The 21,225-nt window shown below is 37.5% G+C and overlaps 1 protein-coding gene across 2 annotated transcripts; it reads left to right on the top strand.

The window, feature by feature from the left end:
• Positions 1–17,806: 17,806 nt before the first annotated feature.
• Positions 17,807–20,982, top strand: LOC136220593 (cation/H(+) antiporter 18-like). Of its 2 annotated transcripts, none has more exons than XM_066008403.1 (3): positions 17,807–18,020; positions 18,550–19,551; positions 19,632–20,982. In XM_066008403.1, the coding sequence occupies exons 1-3, from the start codon at positions 17,832–17,834 to the stop codon at positions 20,802–20,804; spliced, it is 2,364 nt and encodes a 787-aa protein (XP_065864475.1). In that variant the 5' UTR covers positions 17,807–17,831; the 3' UTR covers positions 20,805–20,982. The 2 variants fall into 2 exon arrangements, with proteins under 2 accessions (XP_065864475.1, XP_065864476.1); XM_066008404.1 differs by having other exon boundaries at positions 17,984–18,111.
• The last annotated feature ends 243 nt before the right edge of the window (positions 20,983–21,225 follow it).

Raw genomic sequence — 21,225 nt, 5'->3', positions numbered from 1 at the left:
GTGAGAGCCTAGGGTATGTGAGAGCAGGGTTGGGTATCACGCAAAGTGATTGCAGAATGGTTAATATCAGATTGAGCATTCGTCACTCCCGATAAGTGGGAGATATATCCAAATGGCCGATTGTGGTGAATTGACTGAAATCCTTGCAAGGTGATACAATTAAGAGTAGAAATGAACATTTCACTTAACTTATCTTTTCAGAGTAAATTCAACATGTACAAGTAAAACCGGACTCTTCATTATATGTAACCTTGACACATTCTATGGTTATAAGGAATTGACCGACAGGATATAGTTGATGAAGGATCGTATTATAATGTACCTAATACAGAAAGGTTAACGTCAGTTATCAACCTGACTTCTTAATTGCTCCGGGGGAATATCATAGGTTCTGCTAGTAACAGCTCGCGACGGTATTCCGTTATATACATGTTGGAATTAATCGTGATGAATGATTTCAAAGGATATATACGGCTAGTGGCAATAAAGAACCTAATGGGTCGCATATGGGACTTGGAATCAGAGGATGAAAATGTAATTAGTAAAGACACACTATATGGGCCGAAATTTATATATATATATTAGGGTATAAATTAATTTGATTAATAATTATAATTTGATTATAATTATGGATTAAATTAAAAGATTATCTGATAATATTAATTAGAAGTTTTTATGTGATTGGAACTCTAATTTTTTTTTTGGTAGAAAAGGAAAGGAAAGCAAAGCAAAACAAGCAACTACACCGGGATTAGCCTAGGAAAGCTAACCCCAATCCTATCCTCTAAAAGAAGAGGAGAAAGAGCGATAGGGGGAACGGTAAGGGTAGAAACACCTAACACCCCCTCATGGCCTGCCGCCGCCAAGTGATCTGCAACACGGTTCTGCTCCCAGAAAATGTGGCTGAACTCAAGGATATCAAATGAGGGGCTAAGCCTCTTAATAGCTTTAAAAAGGTTGCGGCTATGAAGACCCATGTCATGACTACCCAAAATCATATTGATGGCCTCCAAGTTATCTGACTCCACAGAAAGCCTCTTAACACCCAGCCTAATCGCCAGCTGGATCCCAGAGAGAATGCCCCAGAGCTCCGCAGAGAAGGAAGAATCCAAACCCAAATTCTGGGTAAACCTAGAAAGCCAGGCGCCTCCCGCATCCCTAAGAACACTTCCGGCAGCAATCTTACCAACTCTAATTAATTATCCCTAATATTAATTGCTTATTAATTTGATTAATAATAATTATCTAAATATAATTAGTTATTGTTTAGATAATATTAAAGTGTTTATTTAATTATCTAATTAGGAATCCTATTTAGAATAAGATTCCAATTAATTAAATTCCTAACACAACTGGGATTAGGGTTTTGAGGAGTCTATAAATAGACCCCCTAACCCCAGATTTCGGTCAACCCTATTGAGGAGAGCAAGGAATCGTTCCGTCGTCGTCTCGGCTAATTACTTTAATTTTTTACTCTCTCTTTGATCTCGTATCGATTTCTGTTACAGGCAATCATTGCGATTGCTATTCATTGAAGGTTGATTACTGATTATCTTTTGTTTTGTGTTGAATCAAACGTTCGTGGTTCACGAGTTGATAATAACAAGTTGTGGGCACTTCGTTTGCAACGGTAGATAGTTCATCAGTAAAGGTATTACTTTCTATCCCTCTTTATATGAAATAACAATTAACAGATCTTGGAAAAGGGAAATAGATAAAATAGATAAAAATTTATTATTCTTCTATGTCTAGACTTGTCTATTTTCCTACATTAGTATCAGAGCCTATGTTAATCTGTTATTTCATATATGTAAATAAAAGAGTTTTTCAATCAGATTGAATAGATGTATTGTTAGGTTAAATTAATTAATCGATTAGTTTAATTAACCTAACGATAAATAAGTTTTGATTACTTGTTAATTAAAACTGATTATGCATAGTTCCTGATTATTTCTGTTGATAATCGTTTTAAACAAAACCTAAAAGTTTTATAGTTAGATAATTAAAACGTTTTGTTTTATTAAATCTAAAAGATAAAACTGTTTTAATATTCTGAAAATTGTTTTGAAACTGTTTTAGAACAATTATATATATATTTATATTTAAAATAACAACAACAACAACAACAACAAAGCCTTAGTCCCGAAATGATTCGGGGTCGGGTAACATGAACCATCATATAAAACCGTGAAATCAAGTCGTGTCAGCAACACAAATTCGCTCCCTCCACTCCGTCCTATCCACTACCATATTTTCCCAATTCCCAGTAAACTCATATCACTCTCGATCACCCTCCTCTAAGTTTGCTTAGGTCTTCCCCTACCCCTCACCACTACATCCCTTTGCCACACTTCGGTTCTCCTAACCGGCGCATCAAGCGCTCTACGTCTCACATGGCCAAACCACCTTGGTCAGTTTTCTCTCATTTTATTCTCAATAGATGTGACCCCTACTTTTGTCCTAATTATTTCATTACTCACCCAATCCTTTTTCGTATGACCACACATCCATCTCAACATACGTATCTCCGCCACCGACATTTTATGGATGTGGCAGTGTTTCACTGCCCAACACTCCGTACCATATAACAATGCTAGTCTAATTGTCGTCCGGTAGAATTTCCCCTTCAATCTATTAGGCATGCCGGGGTCACAAAGGAAACCCGTAGCACTCTTCCACTTCGACCAACCAGCTTTAATCCTATGAGCAACATCTCCGTCTACTTCTCCATCCGTTTGGATAATAGATCCTAAATACCGGAAGTAATCTGAGGCCTGAACAACTCTCCCATTTAGGGTGATTGTCCCTGCCTCCCTACTCCTATGGCCGCTAAACTTACACTCCAAATATTCCGTCTTACTTCGGCTCAACTTAAAGCCTCTAGATTCTAGAGTTTGTCTCCATAGTTCCAACTTCCTCTCCACTCCTTCTTTTGTCTCATCAACCAACACAATATCATCTGCAAACAGCATGCACCATGGTATACCATCTTGAAGTGAACTTGTTAGTTCATCCATAACGATGGCAAAAAGAAATGGGCTTAGTGCGGAACCTTGATGCATTCCAATCGTAATAGGAAACTCTTCAGTCTTCCCAACACTAGTACGTACACTCGTGCATGCTCCCTCATACATGTCCTTTATGATGTCAATATATTTCCGCGAAATGCCTTTCCTTATCAAGGCCCACCAAAGTACTTCCCTTGGTACCTTATCATATGCTTTCTCCAAGTCAATGAAAACCATATGCAAGTCTTTCTTCTTATTTCGATAGTGCTCCATTAATTGTCTCATTAGATGGATGGCTTCCATAGTTGATCTTCCCGGCATAAAGCCAAACTGGTTTTCCGAGATCTTCACCGTCCTCCTTAGCCTTTGTTCGATCACTCGCTCCCAAAGTTTCATAGTGTGACTCATTAATTTGATTCCCCGATAGTTGGCACAATCTTGGACATCACCTTTGTTCTTATATAAAGGGATTAAGATACTTTTCCTCCATTCTGATGGCATCTTATTGTTTCTTCAAATTTTGTTGAAGAACGTCGTCAACCATTCGATTCCTCTTTCTCCCAAACATCTCCAAATCTCAATAGGGATGCCATCAGGTCCTACTGCTTTCTTCAACTTCATCTTACTTAATGCCATTTTGACTTCACCTTTTTGAATTCTCCGCAGGCATTCATGATTTATCATATCGTGATGGATACTTATATCTCCCACATCTTGTCTGCGATCTCCATTAAATAAGTCATCAAAATAGGACCTCCATCGTTCCTTGATATCCTTATCTCCAACTAGGACTTGCTGGTCCACATCCTTCACACATTTAACTTTTCCGAGACCTCGCGTCTTCCTATCTCTCATCCGAGCAATTCTATATATGTCTCTTTCCCCTTCTTTTGTATCCAATCTGGTATACAGATCCCGATTCACCTTTGCTCTAGCATCTCGTGTGACCTTCTTTACTTCCCTTTTAGCCTCTTTGTATTTTTCGTAGTTCTCGTCACTCCTACATTTCCCCAATATTTTATAGGATTCTCGTTTACTCTTTACTGCTTGTCGTACTTCTTCTGTCCACCAAGATGTGTCCTTACCCGGTGGCATACTACCTTTAGATTCCCCTAGAACTTCCTTCGCTACTTCCCTTATACTATGCTCCATCTTAGTCCATATCGAATCTATATCTAAATCCATATTACAAGTCCAAACATCTTTTTTGGTCATCTCATCCACAAATTTTTGTTGATTCTCTCCTTGCAATTTCCACCACTTAATCTTAGTCTCTCCTTGTGGTGGTTGTTTTCTTATACATTTCCTACTTCGAAAATCAAGCACCACTACTCTATGTTGGGTTGTCGTACTCTCACTAGGGATCACCTTACAATCAATATAACTCTTTCTCTAAGCACTCCTTACTAAGAAGAAGTCAATTTGGCTCGCATTACCGCCACTCCGATAAGTCACTAAGTGGGATGTTCTCTTCATAAACCATGTGTTTATGATACTCAAGTCATATGCTGATGCGAATTCCAAAATATCATTTCCTGCTTCATTCTTATCTCCAAAACCATACCCTCCATGAACACTCTCAAACCCATCTCGCCTAGAACCCACGTGTCCATTGAGATCACCCCCAGTACCATTTTTTCATCCCTAGGAACCTGTTCCACCACTTCCTCTAAGTCCTCCCAAAAAGCTTGTCTTATAGAGACATCTAATCCTATTTGTGGCGCATATGCACTAATGACATTCACAACCTCATCCCCTATCACTAGCTTGACACTCATAATTCTATCGCTCTTCCTAGACATCGCTACTACATCATCAATATACTCCCTATCAATAAGAATACCTACTCCATTTCTACCCTTATCCTTTCCTGAGTACCAAAGCTTATAACCCCAAGGAGCTATCTCTCTAGCCTTGGCTCCAACCCACTTGGTTTCTTGTAGGACATTATATTTATTCTCCTCCTCTTCATAACATCTACAATTTCAGCTAATCTTCCTGTCAAAGAACCTATGTTCCATGTCCCAAAGCGTAACCTACTACCCTTACCCCTACCCCTACCCCTACCATTACCGTGGACTAGCTTATTTATCCGCAACCCTTCATATTTGACACCACCCCCGGGTCCTGGGGTGGCGCGCCGCTTCGGGGAGACGACCTAGCAACCCTTGCACATTTATCACTACACCTGGGTCTAAGAAGTGCAGCGCTTCATCCCTAGGAACCTGTTGCACCACTTCCTCTAAGTCCTCCCAAAAAGCTTGTCTTATAGAGACATCTAATCCTATTTGTTGCGCATATGCACTAATGACATTCACAACCTCATCCCCTATCACTAGCTTGACACTCATAATTCTATCGCTCTTCCTAGACACCGCTACTACATCATCAATATTCTCCCTATCAATAAGAATACCTACTCCATTTCCACCCTTATCATTTCCTGAGTACCAAAGCTTATAACCCCAAGGAGCTATCTCTCTAGCCTTGGCTCCAACCCACTGGGTGTGCCGCTGCTGTAACAGCAGCGGTCCCCCTGTGACTTGCTGCTGCCGCGAGGCAGCAGCTGTTACGGAGGGCGGGCCGATTAAATCGGCCCGGCCCGAAGGGTACCGTTTTAAAAATTGTTTTTTAAAAGCAGGCCCGGGTTTTAAATATATATATATGTATATGTTTCAGAATATAATAATTTGTTTTGATTATCAAAATAAATTTATTTAAAAGTTTGTTTTACCTAAATATTTGATATAAGTAATTCAAAGTATTAAATGAATTATTCGAATTAATTAGGATATGCATAATTGAAATTGGATGAAAATTAATTTAAGTTGTTAATTTGATTAACTTAAATATTATATAAATAGTTTGTGTAATCAACCAATTAAATTTAATTTAATTGAGTCTATGCATGTTTGGTATTATGGACATATTAGACCATCTTTAATAGTTATTTAGTCTTTTGGTATTTAAATAGGACATGCGTGTCCTGCCTTCTCTTACTCTCTATTGTATTTCTCTTCTCATCCAAATCCCTTCAAGTAAATTGAAGTTTCTTTGAAATTGAATATTGTTGTAATTCAAGGCGCCAAGGAGAAGACGGAGGACCCAAAGAGAAATATGTAATAGTTAGTATTTCCCTAGGGTGACCCTTTATTCCGTTTCTGGCTCAACGGAATAAACTTAGAGATATGTCCATAATTGTCAATGTTGAATGTATGAATGTTTGATATGTGCTAAAGCAAATCAAGTCTAAGTTAGATTATGAGACTTAAATAAAATCCCTCACTAATCAAAAGTTAAGTAAATTAGCAAGTTATTAAAATCGGTTGCCCCTCCCTAATATTATAATTCAGCCGACAGTACTGGGGGCCTTTGGGTTGTTGAGTAAACTCAAGCTCGAGGTCTTATGGTAACACCTGAATTATTGAAAAATCGCTTTTCACGAATATGGGGTAATGCTTAAATTAGGATAGAATAATTGGATGGGTAAACTCATGTTGTTCTAACCTAATGGGCAATATGGTTGGGATTGATAGACGACACATATCAGTTACTAATATAGTTAGTAACCCAACAATATAGAAATCACATGTTTGATGTGATTGATTACATGAATCTACCTAATGAATGAAACTAGCTTGTTGAGTAAACTCAAGGTGAAATTTCAGGAGTTAGGATTCTAGCTCACTAAAGGAATTGTGAATATCCTTCGAATTAATATAGAGGGTTATTAATTTAGTAAAATAGTGGGAGCAATTTAAAACATAAAAGTCCATCGTATTTAAATTGTAAATGAATTAAACAAATGAATAACATCCGTCACTTTTCTCACTCTCAGGTTAATTTAAATCGTACTTTAAAAACAATCATGTCGAAAAACGATCTAAGAAATATCCTTACCGATAACAAGTTGAATGGTTCAAACTTCGCCGACTGGTTTCGTAACCTCAAAATTGTTTTGAAGTTCGAAAAGATAGGGTATGTACTGGATACATCGATACCCGTTCTTCCGGTCGATGATGCACCCATTGAAGAGATTGATGCCTATCAGAAGCATAAATCCGATGATGAACACGCCGGGTGTATCATACTTGCATCGATGACACCAGATCTGCAAAGGCAACATGAGGAAATGGATGCCTATTTTATTGTCATGCACTTAAAGGAGTTGTTTGGGAAACAAACTCGGTGCGAACGTTTTGAGATATCAAAACTGCTGTTTCGCTGTAGGATGCAAGAGGGCACATCTGTTATGGCACATTGTGTCAAGATGATTGGCTATATCACCAAACTTTCAAGTATTGGCTTTGCGATTGATCACGAACTAAGTGTAGACTTGCTTCTTCAATCCCTCCCAGATAGTTATTCACAGTTCACCATGAACTATCAAATGAATGACTTACACACCTCTCTTGAAGAGCTCGCCAATATGCTCAAGACTATTGAGCCCAACCTGAAGAAAGATAAGGTGGTACCCGCTCTTGTGATTGAGGGATCAAAGAAGAGGAAGGGGAATTTTCCCAATCCTAAATATCCCAAGAAGAACAAGGGAGGCAACTCAGCCCAGGCCAAAGGAAAGCAAGTCAAGAAGCCCAAAGGGGAATGCCACTTCTGTGGTAAAGATGGGCATTGGAGGAGAAATTGCAAGGAGTACCTAGCTTCTCTCAAGAAGGGAAAGGACGGTGCTTCAACTTCTGGTATGTTTTATATTGAAATTAACTCAATTTCACAATCTGAATCTTGGGTATTAGATACCGGATGTGGATCTCATATTTGTATGAATATGCAGGAACTAAAACAGACTAGAGAATTGAAGAAAGGAGATATAAACTTGCGAGTTGGAAATGGTGCAAGGGTTGCCGCACTCGCAATTGGAAACTATGATCTACATCTACCATTAGGACTTGTAGTAGTGTTAAGGAACTGTTTGTATGTTCCGGATATGTCTCGTAACATTATTTCTATTAACTGTCTAGTAGAAGATGGCTTTCGTGTTTCAATTAAGAACAATAATTGCGAATTTTATAGAAACAAAGTTTTCTATTTTTCAGGAATATCATTGAATGAGATTTATGTTTTGAATGATAAAGTTTCTACTTTCACAATTGATACCAAAAGTCTTAGATTATATAATTCAACTTACTTGTGGCATTGTCGTTTAGGCCATATAAACCAGAGACGCATGCTTAAGCTACATCAAGATGGGCTTATAGACTCAAGTGATTGTGAATCGATGGGAACGTGTGAGTCATGTTTAAAAGCAAAAATGACAAAGACACCCTTTAGCAATAAAGGTCAGTGTGTATCAGACACTCGAGGATTAATACATTCAGATGTATGTGGTCCTATGTCAGTCCAAGCAAGAGGAGGATTCAGATACTTCATTAGCTTCATAGATGATCATACCAGATATGGTTACATCTATTTGATGAAGCACAAGTCAGAAGCTTTTGAGAAATTCAAATGCTTCAAGAATGAAGTTGAGAATCAAACAGGAAAGACTATCAAAATACTTCGATCTGATCGAGGTGGAGAATATCTTTCTGAAGAATTTATGAGTTATCTAAATGAATGTGGAATATGCTCACAATGGACACCTCCTTATACACCACAACACAATGGTGTATCAGAAAGGAGAAACGCACCTTACTAGATATGGTACGATCCATGATGAGCACCACTTCTCTACCAAAATCATTCTGGGGCTATGCTTTAGAAACTGCCCTATTTATCTTAAACCGAGTTCCAACCAAATCCGCCAGTTCCACACCATTCGAACTGTTTGTTGGTAGAAAACCCATCTTCTCTTTCATGAGAATATGGGGATGTTCAGCATACGTTAAACGTATTGTGTCAGATAAATTAGATCCCAAATCTGACAAGTGTTTCTTCATTGGATACCCAAAGGAAACTATGGGATATTACTTTTATCATCCAGATGACCAAAAGGTAATAGTATGCAAACACGCAGTGTTTCTAGAGAAAGAGTTTCTGGAAGAAACACAGAATGGAAGCGTGATTGAACTTGAGGAAGTTCAAGAGGAATCACATGTTGAAAACGCGGAAGAAGTTGAACCCGAACCCGTTTTACTAGATGAAACACAAGTGTCATATCCCACTCGTAGGTCTTAAAGAATTCGTGAACTCCCAGTTAGATATGGTTTTCTAGTGGGAGATGACGAACTGGTTCCCGTGTTAGATGATGAACCCGAAACCTACGAAGAAGCTCTTACTAGTCCAGAATCTAAAGCATGGCTTGAAGCCATGAATTCTGAAATGGACTCCATGTATACTAACCAAGTGTGGACCTTGGTTGATCCACCCGAAGGGATAAAATCCATTGGGTGCAGCTGGATCTTCAAGAAGAAGACAGACATGGATGGAAAGGTTAGTACCTACAAAGCTAGGTTAGTAGCGAAAGGATATCGTCAAAGGCAAGGTGTTGACTATGATGAGACTTTCTCTCCAGTAGCCATGTTCAAATCCATCAAAATATTGCTTGCAATTGCCGCTCATTTTGATTATGAGATTTGGCAAATGGATGTGAAAACAGCTTTCCTAAATGGAAACCTACTTGAGGATGTATACATGATGCAACCTGAAGGTTTCACGTCGAAGAATGCAACCAAGGTTTGCAAACTTCAAAGGTCCATTTATGGACTCAAGCAAGCATCTAGAAGCTGGAACAAACGTTTTGATCAAACCATAAAACAATTTGGTTTCGAACAAAACTCAGAAGAGGCTTGTGTTTACAAGAAGACAAGTGGGAGCTTAGTCGTTTTCTTAGTACTATATGTTGATGATATACTACTTATGGGAAACGATGTTGCAATGTTGCAAATAGTAAAAGTTTGGTTATTGAGTAATTTCTCCATGAAAGACTTGGGAGAAGCACCCTACATCTTAGAGATTAAGATCTATCGGGATAGATCAAAGAGACTGCTCGGACTATCCCAGTCTACATATATTGACAAAGTCCTAAAGCATTTCGACATGCATGAATCGAAAAGAGGTAAATTACCAATGGTCCATGGTGTCAAGTTATCTAATGGTCAATGTCCTAAAACGGACAGTGACAAGAATCACATGGCTGTAATTTTTTACTCCAGCGCGGTTGGTTCGATCATGTATGCTATGCTTTGCACTAGACCTAATGTGGCGTTCGCATTGAGTATGACGAGCCGATATCAAGGGAATCTAGGATTCGATCACTGGATTGCTGTCAAGAACATTCTTAAGTATCTTAGAAGAACTAAAGACATGTTCCTCATATATGGACAAGGAGAATTGAAAATTGAAGGATATTCAGATGCTAGTCATCTGACTTATGAAAATGATTATAGATCCCAATCAGGATACCAGTTCATCCTGAATGGAGGTTCAGTTATTTGGAAGAGTTCCAAGCAAGGAAGCGTTGCTTTCTCGTCAACTGAATCAGAGTACATCACAGCTGCAGAAGCGGCAAAGGAGGCTGTTTGGATTAGGAAGTTCATAACAGAACTAGAAGTGGTGCCTGGCATTGTGAATCCCATTACTCTGTACTATGATAACAATGGAGCCATTGCACAAGCAAAGGAACCACGGTCTCATAATGCATCCAAACATTATCTCAAACGATATCATCTCATTAGGGAGATCATAGCCAGAGGAGATGTGAGAATAGAAAAGGTGCCCACTGAGGACAACGTTGCAGATCCGTTGACCAAGCCATTACCACAAAGAGCTCACGATAGACATCTTAGTTCTTCTGGTATTAGTTTCAGGAACAACTGGCTTTAGTCCAAGCGGGAGAATGTTGGAGTTTAGTGTCCTAAAGACAATTGTTTTGGGATATTAATATTAATGAATAAATTGTTTATTTGATCATTTGTTTAATCAGATATATAGCATTAAAATGTAACTATATATAACGATAATAATCTTTCATAAAGAAAGTAACCCTAAGTTTATTTAAGTAGTTATAAAGTGTTCATACAAGCATGAAGTGAGACTGTACTTTATAATAGACCAATAAACTTAAAGTAAACCCAAGTCAAGTAATATGTTATAAAGGTTGGCATATTACTGTTGAGACTTGCATGTAACAGTGTTTTCTGTCGAGACAGAAAGCTGATCTCACAAGCTTTAGATATCCGGATATCTAGACAGTTACATGGATCCGGTGAAGGAGTTCATTAGGATTGGGACCCGACTTGAGATAACAGAATGGATTGATTTATCTAATGTGTTAACTATTCATCTCATTGGTGTTAGTAGGTATAACTAATCCTCAGACTCAAACATTCGTTAATTAGTAATTCTGGATTATGGAGTCTGGTACTTTGATTCTGTGCGAGCACGATCCAATAGGTGAGAGCCTAGGGTGTGTGAGAGCAGGGTTGGGTATCATGCAAAGTGATTGTAGAATGGTTAATGTCAGATTGAGCATTCGTCACTCCCGATAAGTGGGAGATATAACCAAATGGCCGCTTGTGGTGAATTGACTGAAATCCTTGCAAGGTGATACAGTTAAGAGTAGAAATGAACATTTCCTTAACTTATCTTTTCAGAGTAAATTCAACCTGTACAAGTAAAACCGGACTCTTCATTATATGTAACCTTGACACATTCCATGGTTATAAGGAATTGACCGACAGGATATAGTTGATGAAGGATCGTATTATACTGTATCTAATACAGAAAGGTTAACGTCAGTTATCAACCTGACTTCTTAATTGCTCTGGGGGAATATCATAGGTTCTGCTAGTAACAGCTCGCGACGGTATTCCGTTATATACATGTTGGAATTAATCGTGATGAATAATTTCAAAGGATATATACGGCTAGTGGCAATAAAGAACCTAATGGGTCGCATATGGGACTTGGAATCGGAGGATGAAAATGTAATTAGTAAAGACACACTATATGGGCCGAAATTTATATATATATATATGTGTATATATATATATATATATATATATATATATATATATATATATATATTAGGGGATAAATTAATTTGATTAATAATTATAATTTGATTATAATTATGGATTAAATTAAAAGATTATCTGATAATATTAATTAGAAGTTTTTATGTGATTGGAACTCTAATTAATTATCCCTAACATTAATTGATTATTAATTTGATTAATAATAATTATCTAAATATAATTAGTTATTGTTTAGATAATATTAAAGTGTTTATTTAATTATCTAATTAGGAATCCTATTTAGAATAAGATTCCAATTAATTAAATTCCTAACACAACTGGGATTAGGGTTTTGAGGAGTCTATAAATAGACCCCCTAACCCCAGATTTCGGTCAACCCTATTGAGGAGAGCAAGGAATCGTTCCGTCGTTGTCTCGGCTAATTACTTTAATTTCTTACTCTCTCTTTGATCTCGTATCGATTTCTGTTAGAGGCAATCATTGCGATTGCTATTCATTGAAGGTTGATTACTGATTATCTTTTGTTTTGTGTTGAATCAAACGTTCGTGGTTCACGAGTTGATAATAACAAGTTTTGGGCACTTCGTTTGCAATGGTAGATAGTTCATCAGTAAAGTATTACTTTCTATCCCTCTTTATATGAAATAACAATTAACAGATCTTGGAAAAGGGAAATAGGTAAAATAGATAAAAATTTATTATTCCGCTATGCCTAGGCTTGTCTATTTTCCTACACTTTCTACAAGAGCCTGAAAAGGGTAAAAAACTTTGACTGGATGGCTAAATGCCAAACATACTTCAAGCAATTAATGAGCTTTCTTGCTTCACCTCAATTACTTAGTCAGCCTTTTCCTGGCGAAACACAGTATTTGTATGTAAGTGTATCCGAAGATTCAATTGGCATGGTCTTAATTCGGGAGGACATAACTGAGCAATTTCCTGTGTATTATATTAGTAGAGTTTTAAGGGATGCAGAGGTCAGATATCCGAAGCTTGAAAAGCTGGCTTTTGATGTGGTTTGTCACTGCACATAAGTTAAGACATTATTTTCAGAGCAATTCTATTGTGGTCAGAATTGATATGCCTTTAAAGAAGATCCTATAGAGGCCTGAAACATCAGGGATAATTGTTGAATGGGCTTTGAAGTTAACATAGCTTGACATCCGGTTCGAGCCCTGGAAGGCATTTGAGGCACAAACCTTAGCTGATTTCTTAATTGAAATTTCGAAGGAGAAGGGTCTTATCCCGAAGATTTTAGAAATTTGGGAAAATTTCATTGACGGCAGCTCAAAGAAGGATGGGGCAGACATTGGAGTTTTTGTGCAACGACCCAATGCAATCAAACTTCGGTATGCGACAACTTTAGACTTTGTTGCATCCAATAATGTCACCGAATATGAAGCATTGTTGCAAGGACTCCAAATCCTTAACATCATAAAGTCGGACAAAGCTATTTTAATGAGTGACTCCTAGCTCGTGGTCTATCAATTGACTGAAAATTTTGATGATCGTACTGAAGTAACAAAGAAATATTTGACCATGGTCAAAACATTCTTGCAATAAGGGAAGTCCGAAGGCCGAAGCCTAGAAATTCAGCGAATCCCAAGGGAGGAGAATGAGGAGGATGATCACTTGGCAAAACTAGCTTCGACCCTAAATGGGTCTCGTTTATGTACTTATCGCATTGAGCGAATTCCTCTGGCCAGTATCAATCAAGAGGAGGTCTTAGTAATTGACTTAACAAAAGAATGTGTTTTCCCCATTTTTCTTCTCTTACTACAGGTACTCTTTGTTAAAACACATTTCCACAATGATTTTGATTTGACAAAATTATTTAAAATAGAATTAAATCCCTAAGATAAAAATTCCAACACATTAAATTTAAGTGATTTGATTTATTTGGTACTAATGTGTTTGTTCAAGTATTGTTTTGAGTATTTAAATGGACAAGTATTAAAGACATTAAGATAAAGCCCAAAGCCCAATACGGAAGGTCAAGGCCCAAGCTAAGTCAAAATGGATCAAGGCTTGTGAATCAACTCAGCGCAGCAAGAAGAAGGATCCAGAAGACTGGTTATCTCCTTCACAACGAAGCTGCTGAGTTCAACAGACAAAGCAAGAGTTGACTCAATAAAGTTGGAGACAAAGCTAATCCAAATGAGGAAAGGATCAGACGCAACAGGGAAGCTATCGAGGAATCTTTATCGAAAATGGAGAGACAACCTGACGCTTACTGATCAAAAGCAACTGAAGCACTGAACAAGACAGAAAAGACTAAGTTCTCATTGTCCGCGACGTTGAGCACTGAGGAACGAAAGGGACATCATAGCTGTTTCCCTCAAACGGTTATTTTGAAATTTGAAATGACCGATGGCTCAAGTGTCACTATAAATAGGCCTCTCATTTGCTTCAATCGATGTAGTTCTTTAACAAGTCGAAACACTGACCAAATTCTTCCTTGAAGTTCTATGCAAAAGCGAAGCAAAGCAATCTTACACAAATTCTTATTCTTGTGTAAAAGATTAGTTTTTAGATCACTCAAAGTGTTCTTTGTTATTAGAACAAAAACCTTATCAATTCTAAAACTGTTAGGAGACTCTGAGTTGCTCGGTATTTAGTAGCCAGAGGTAGATAGTGTTGAGTATAGGATATAAAGGAAGGTGCTCTGTATACTCGTTGACTATTGTAAGGGGTTTGTGCTCTACCCAAAAGAGCTCAGTAGTGGATTAAAGCTCGGTAGGATTCCGAGGACTGGATGTAGGCAAGAGGCCGAACCAGGATAAAACTGCTCAGTAACCTTTTCTATCCCTTAAACTCCTTTATCTGCTTGCTTTTTATTCTGTCTAGTAAATGCTTAACTGAACTAACACTGAGTTCTGTGAATTGGTGATGAGCTCAGGAATAGACTGCCAAGTGCTATTTCCTGACTCAACGTAAGAAGCAGCCTTAGTCATTGATCAACTAAAGCTGCCTCTGACCTCACTCAATATCACTATGATAAGAATTAAGTGAAAAATCTTAAGTGATAACAGAAATAAGTCAGCCTTAAGAAGAAAAATTTTAAATAGTTCCTTAACCCCCCCCCCCCCCTTGGAACTAATTCTTGTGACACAAGGGACCAACACTCTTCCTGAAGAGAAAAATGAACAGATAAAATTCTTGCGAAAGGCCGGAAGATATTCAATAATCGAAGGCATTTTATACCCAAGATCTTTTGATAGACCTTGTTTGAAATGTGTTGGATTTGAAGAAGGGAAGTTGATTTTACATGAAATTCATGAAGGGCTGTATGGAGCTCACGAGGGCAGAGATTCTTTAGCTAAAAATCACAGCTACAATGTTTCTACTTGCCAAAAATGGCCAAGGACACAACTAAATTTGTGCAGAAATGTTCGGTTTGCCAATATTTTGCCCCTATTGTTCAATCACTAGCGGCCGCTATAAGAGTAATTGAGCCTGGACATTCGCAAACTGGAGGATTGATATCATAGGTTCCTTTCCAACATCGAAAGGATAAAAGAAATTTTTAATTGTGGTTGTGGATCATTTTTCCAATTGGAAGCTAAAGCAGTTGCAACTATTACTTCAGCGCAAATTATCTCTTTTATGGACAAGATGATCATTTGCCGATTTGGAACTCCACATACGATTATCACTGATAATTGAAAACAGTTTGACAGTAACATCTTTCGGTCGTATTGTGAGAGCCCATGCATCAAGCTTTAGTTTACTTCAGTTGCCCATCCACAAGCTAATGGGATGACTGAAGTCACAAACCGAAAAATTGTTCATGGTCTAAAAAAGAGATTATGGAAAGCTAGAGGATCTTGGGTGGAGCAACTCCAACATGTCTTATGGGCATACAGAACCACCTCAAGAGTAGCCATAGGGGCAACACCTTTTTCTTCAACGTACAGAGTTGAAGCTTTTGTCCCTGTAGAAATTGGAGTACCCAGCCTTACAGCAACTTGTCGTTAGGAGATTGTGCCTAAGAGCCTTTGTTGTTGGCCATCTAGGGCCTCAGTGTCCTTCACCATTTCTAGAGCCAGGTTGTGATTAGCCTGAAACTGTCGTCGTGCTTCTTCTTGCATCACAATCTGGACTCTAGATGTTGGGAGTGTATTGGAGGATGGAAGTTGGATGGAACTACTTAAGCGACCTATTATTGTGTTTGTTCCACGCTCACCGCACCAATTTCATGTGGTTAAATTTTGAAACTCCACTTGAAACCTGCAATTGGATAGAAACAAGGTCAAAGGGGGCCATTTTCCGACTAACTCGCTCCGATGCCTAAGTCAGTTTGATGTGAGACTTGAGGATGAACACAACAGTAAATCAAAGCTAAGACGTAAGCTTAATGAATGAATGAAGTATTGTACCTTAAGATGTGCATACTATATTTATATTTTGGTTGAGCTGTAGAAGACATTTATGAGTTTAGGAGTGGGATACGCTATGTTCATATGGTGATAAGTGAATATACGCTCGTATATCAAGATTTGATATCCTTAAGCCCATTAGGTCCATCATTCACAAGATCGAACGTGATTGTTGTAATAGATGGAACTTTAACTGGGTCTTTTGAGACTTCCGAGCCAAGGTCTTCAATATGAAGTTGTATTTACTAGTTCTGTCATGGTGACGTCACATGTTATCTTTCCTATGCGCTGGTTCGGGTTTCGTGGGTGCCATATGACAAGTTTATTTTCGCATGATATCACTAACTATATCAAATGTACTAAATAATCATTTAATAAATAATTATACAAATAATTTAAAATCCGTAACTGAATTTAATAAAATTAAAAATTAAAATGATCAATTAGGCTTTCTCCTTGGTAAAATTAAGACATCTCTAATCGTTCCTTCTAAGTAGGACTTGGTTCATTTGACTTTTTTTTCCGAGCTCGCGAGCCCTTGATCTGACCCTCTACTATTAGTGTATTAGTATCGTGTATCTGAGAGTTGATATGTTAAAAGAAAAAAAATATATTTCTTTTCTTTTCTCTCTTCCTCTTTTTCCTCTTCCTATTCTCTTTTCTTAAAAATATAAAATAAAAAAAATAAAAAAGTTAGTAAAAAATTTCCGTTTATATAAGAAAAATTTACATACAAATTCACTTGTAAAAAACTATCTACAATTATATCAAACTAATAAAATTATAATTTTTAATATATTTTAAAGATTGATTCTATAAATTAAGGTGTCTAGAATATATTGTCTAGAGTTTTTTTTTTTTTTTTGAAGTAAATATTGTCATAGAGCTTAGGATTTATGAATTGGGGTTTAGAATTTTTAAATTAAGGTGTTAAAACATATTTTATTTATTATATATAAAAAATAGTGATATTTTGAGAATTAAATTTGATAATATGATTTAGTTGCAATTTTATAATTAATTATAATATTAATATATGAAGTCCATGGTATATATTGCAATTTTATAATTAATTATGATATTGAGGTAAGAAGCCATATTATATATATAGTAATTCGACCCAATTAACTGCTCAACCCATTACAGCCCATATCAAAGTAAAATACCTTAATACCTATTATAACTCGCTCGATCCATCCCTAACCCAAATATATATATATATATATATATACGAATACGAATATAATGTGGATTTGGTCTTGAGTGTCACGTTCTTTCCCTTCTCATATATTAAATATATTAATTGAAGTGATTATAGAGTCCTAACTCTAATAGAAGTAGGAAATATTTAAATTATAGGATTATAATCCAATAATAAGTAGGTCATATAATATATAAATCGTAATGTAACAAGAATTAGGATTTGGTGGAACATATAAATAAGCGATGCTAAACCCACAAATAAATTACAATGGTAATCTGAGAGAATTGGAAGAAGAAGAAGGAGAAAAATGGCAACGGCAGTATCGTGCCCAAAAGCCATGAAAGCAACATCAAATGGTGTTTTTCAGGGTGATAATCCATTGGACTATGCACTTCCTCTTGCCATTCTTCAGATTCTACTTGTGCTTCTGCTTACTCGTCTTCTTGCTTTTCTTCTCAAGCCCTTGAGACAACCTCGTGTCATCGCTGAGATTATTGTATGTTCTTCCTCTCTCTTTAATCAATCGGATAATGCCTCAACTGATGATGCACTTCCATTGCTTTCATAGCATGACATCGAAAAATAATGTATGGAATTCAAGCTTCTTTTCTTAATCTTATTAAAATTGATTAATTTTAGCTTTAGGATTCTTACGCATTATTAGGATGGATGTCACACATATTTCAATTTCCTTTGAATAATGAATAAAATACATAAATCTTGGGAGTTCAAAGAAAGTGACCACTGCTCTACAACCATCCACTTTTAGTGCCATCTTTTCTCCCAGAACCTGTTCAACATTAAACATTTCTTTAACTTCTAGTAGCCATAGTATGTATGTAAAATTTGATTTGATGTTCAAAATTTCTACAATACCAGTCACCATGCTGCCCAGAAATTGCTGAGTGCTTCATTTCTCGGCAGACAATTGAAAATTGATATGCATTGCTTAAAACTCGTTGCTATCATGATGATATTTTTATTTATCTATATATTATAGAATTCTGACATAAATGTTTGAACAGGGTGGCATACTGCTGGGACCATCAGCTCTGGGAAGGAACATAACATATTTGAATATGATCTTCCCTGCCAAAAGCCTCACAGTTTTGGATACTTTAGCCAATCTTGGTCTCCTGTTCTTCCTCTTCCTGGTAGGCCTCGAATTAGATCTAAAGTCCCTTCGTCGTACAGGAACAAAGGCTTTAGGCATAGCTCTCATGGGAATCAGCTTGCCCTTTGCAATAGGAATTGGAGTATCATATGTTCTTCAGAACACTATCTCTCAAGGTGTAAAGTTAGCTCCGTTTCTGGTATTCATGGGGGTCGCACTTTCTATTACTGCTTTCCCTGTCTTGGCTCGTATTTTGGCCGAACTTAAGCTTCTAACCACCGATGTTGGTCGGATTGCAATGTCAGCAGCAGCTGTAAATGATATAGCAGCATGGATTTTACTTGCTCTTGCCATTGCTCTTTCCGGTTCAGGACATTCTCCTCTCACATCTTTATGGGTGCTTTTATCTGGATCCGGTTTTATTATCTGTTGTTCTGTTATTATCCCTCCTGTATTCAAATGGATGGCTCGTCGTTGTCCTGAAGGCGAACCAGTGAATGAGATGTATGTCTGTGCCACATTAGGCACGGTTTTGGCAGCAGGATTTTGCACTGATGCAATTGGAATTCATGCCCTCTTTGGTGCTTTTGTTGTTGGAGTTCTAATGCCAAAGGAAGGACCCTTTGCTGGTGCTCTTGTTGAAAAGGTTCAAGATCTTGTATCCGGTCTTCTCCTTCCATTGTACTTCGTTTCTAGCGGACTCAAGACCAACATAGCCACTATTCAAGGGGCTCAATCATGGGGGCTACTAGTTTTAATCATAACTACAGCCTGCTTCGGGAAGATTGTAGGCACGGTTGGTGTCTCCCTCTTTTGCAGGGTCCCGTTTCGGGAAGCTCTAACTCTGGGATTCCTGATGAATACTAAAGGCTTGGTGGAGCTGATTGTGCTCAACATTGGTAAAGATAGAAAGGTAAATTCCATTGAGATTCTTTGTCAATTTTCTTATTAATTCCATATGATTATAGTTATCAACATCTGATATTTTGACAGGTTCTAAACGATCAAACCTTTGCGATCTGCGTTCTGATGGCTATCTTCACAACATTCATTACCACACCTATAGTGGTAGCAATATACAAACCGGCTAAAAAAGCATTGAAAGGCGATTACAAGTTCAGAACAATCGAACGAAAAGACAGGAATAGTCAGCTTCGAATTCTTACATGTTTCCATAGTCACAGGAACATCCCCACAATGATCAATGTCATCGAGGCTTCGCGCGGTACAGAAAAGAGGCAAGGACTCGGTGTTTATGCTCTACACCTAATGGAGCTCTCCGAGAGAACATCTTCAATCCTTATGGTCCACAAGGCAAGAAAGAATGGACTTCCCTTTTGGAATAAGTTGCAGCAGTCCGAGTCCAATCAAGTGGTTGTCGCTTTTGAGGCTTTCAGGCAGCTAAGCCATGTGGTAATCCGTCCCATGACAGCAATCTCAGCAATGCATAACATGCACGAGGACATCTGCACCATGGCTGAAAGGAAAAGGGTTGCAATGATAATCCTTCCATTCCACAAACATCAAAGGTTGGATGGTTCATTGGAAACGACTCGAACTGAATTCCGCGGAGTCAATAAGAGAGTTCTTGAAGAAGCTAACTGCTCGGTTGGGATTTTAGTGGATCGCGGGCTTGGTGGAGGTGCACATGTAGCTGCAAGCAACGTTTCCTCTAGTATATCAGTTTTATTCTTTGGTGGCAAGGATGATCGCGAAGCACTTGCTTATGGTTGGAGGATGGCAGAGCATCCTGGAATCAGTTTAACTGTAATTCACTTCACAGCAGGCACACAGATAGTAGGACAAGAAGTGAAACTTGATATAACAGAGGAATCATACACTTCAACAGAATCTGATATAAGGTTTTTAGTTGAGTTGAAGAAAAAGTCAGATGAAAAATCAGTAAAGTTTGAGAATAGACTAGTAAATAGTTATCAAGAAATTGTTGAAGCAGTGAAGGAAGTAAGCAGATGCAATCTATTCCTGGTAGGTCAAATGCCGATGGGACCGGCGGCCGCGGCATTGGCAGTTAATATTGAGTGTCCTGAATTAGGACATGCTGGAAACCTCCTGACAAGTCATGATTTTACAACTTCAGCATCTGTCCTTGTTGTGAAGCAGTATAAGAGTTCAACATCTCTTGTACATGATCGAAGGGATGAATGAGGAGTCTTCAAGTCTATGCCTCTTGCCTTGCCTATATCAGATGATCTCATCTTTTTTCCTCTTGTATTCTGTTAATTGCAAGAAAATACATCCTCAACGGCATTTTCGAATTTCTTTTTCTTCATCAACAATAGATTACGTTCTACATTTTGTTCTGTTTCAAAGAATCTGAAAGCATTTACCAGCTCTACTTTTTAATATGTAGTTTACTGAAAAGAAAATATACTAATAGTTCAAAAATGAAATTTGCTAATAGTTAATTTTAGGAAAACATACAAAAACAAAATTTATAGTTTCATAACTTTACAAGTCGTTAGACTTTTTTTTCACTAAACTGTCAATAAATAATGAGAATTTGAGTACTTTTATTAGTTTTTCTTCTTTAAAATATTATTATATATATATATATATATATATATAT

Source organism: Euphorbia lathyris, chromosome 2, assembly GCF_963576675.1.
Source record: "Euphorbia lathyris chromosome 2, ddEupLath1.1, whole genome shotgun sequence".
Lineage (NCBI taxonomy): Eukaryota > Viridiplantae > Streptophyta > Magnoliopsida > Malpighiales > Euphorbiaceae > Euphorbia > Euphorbia lathyris.
The sequence above is the reverse complement of the archived record's forward strand: the minus strand, read 5'-3'. Positions and strand labels throughout refer to the sequence as shown.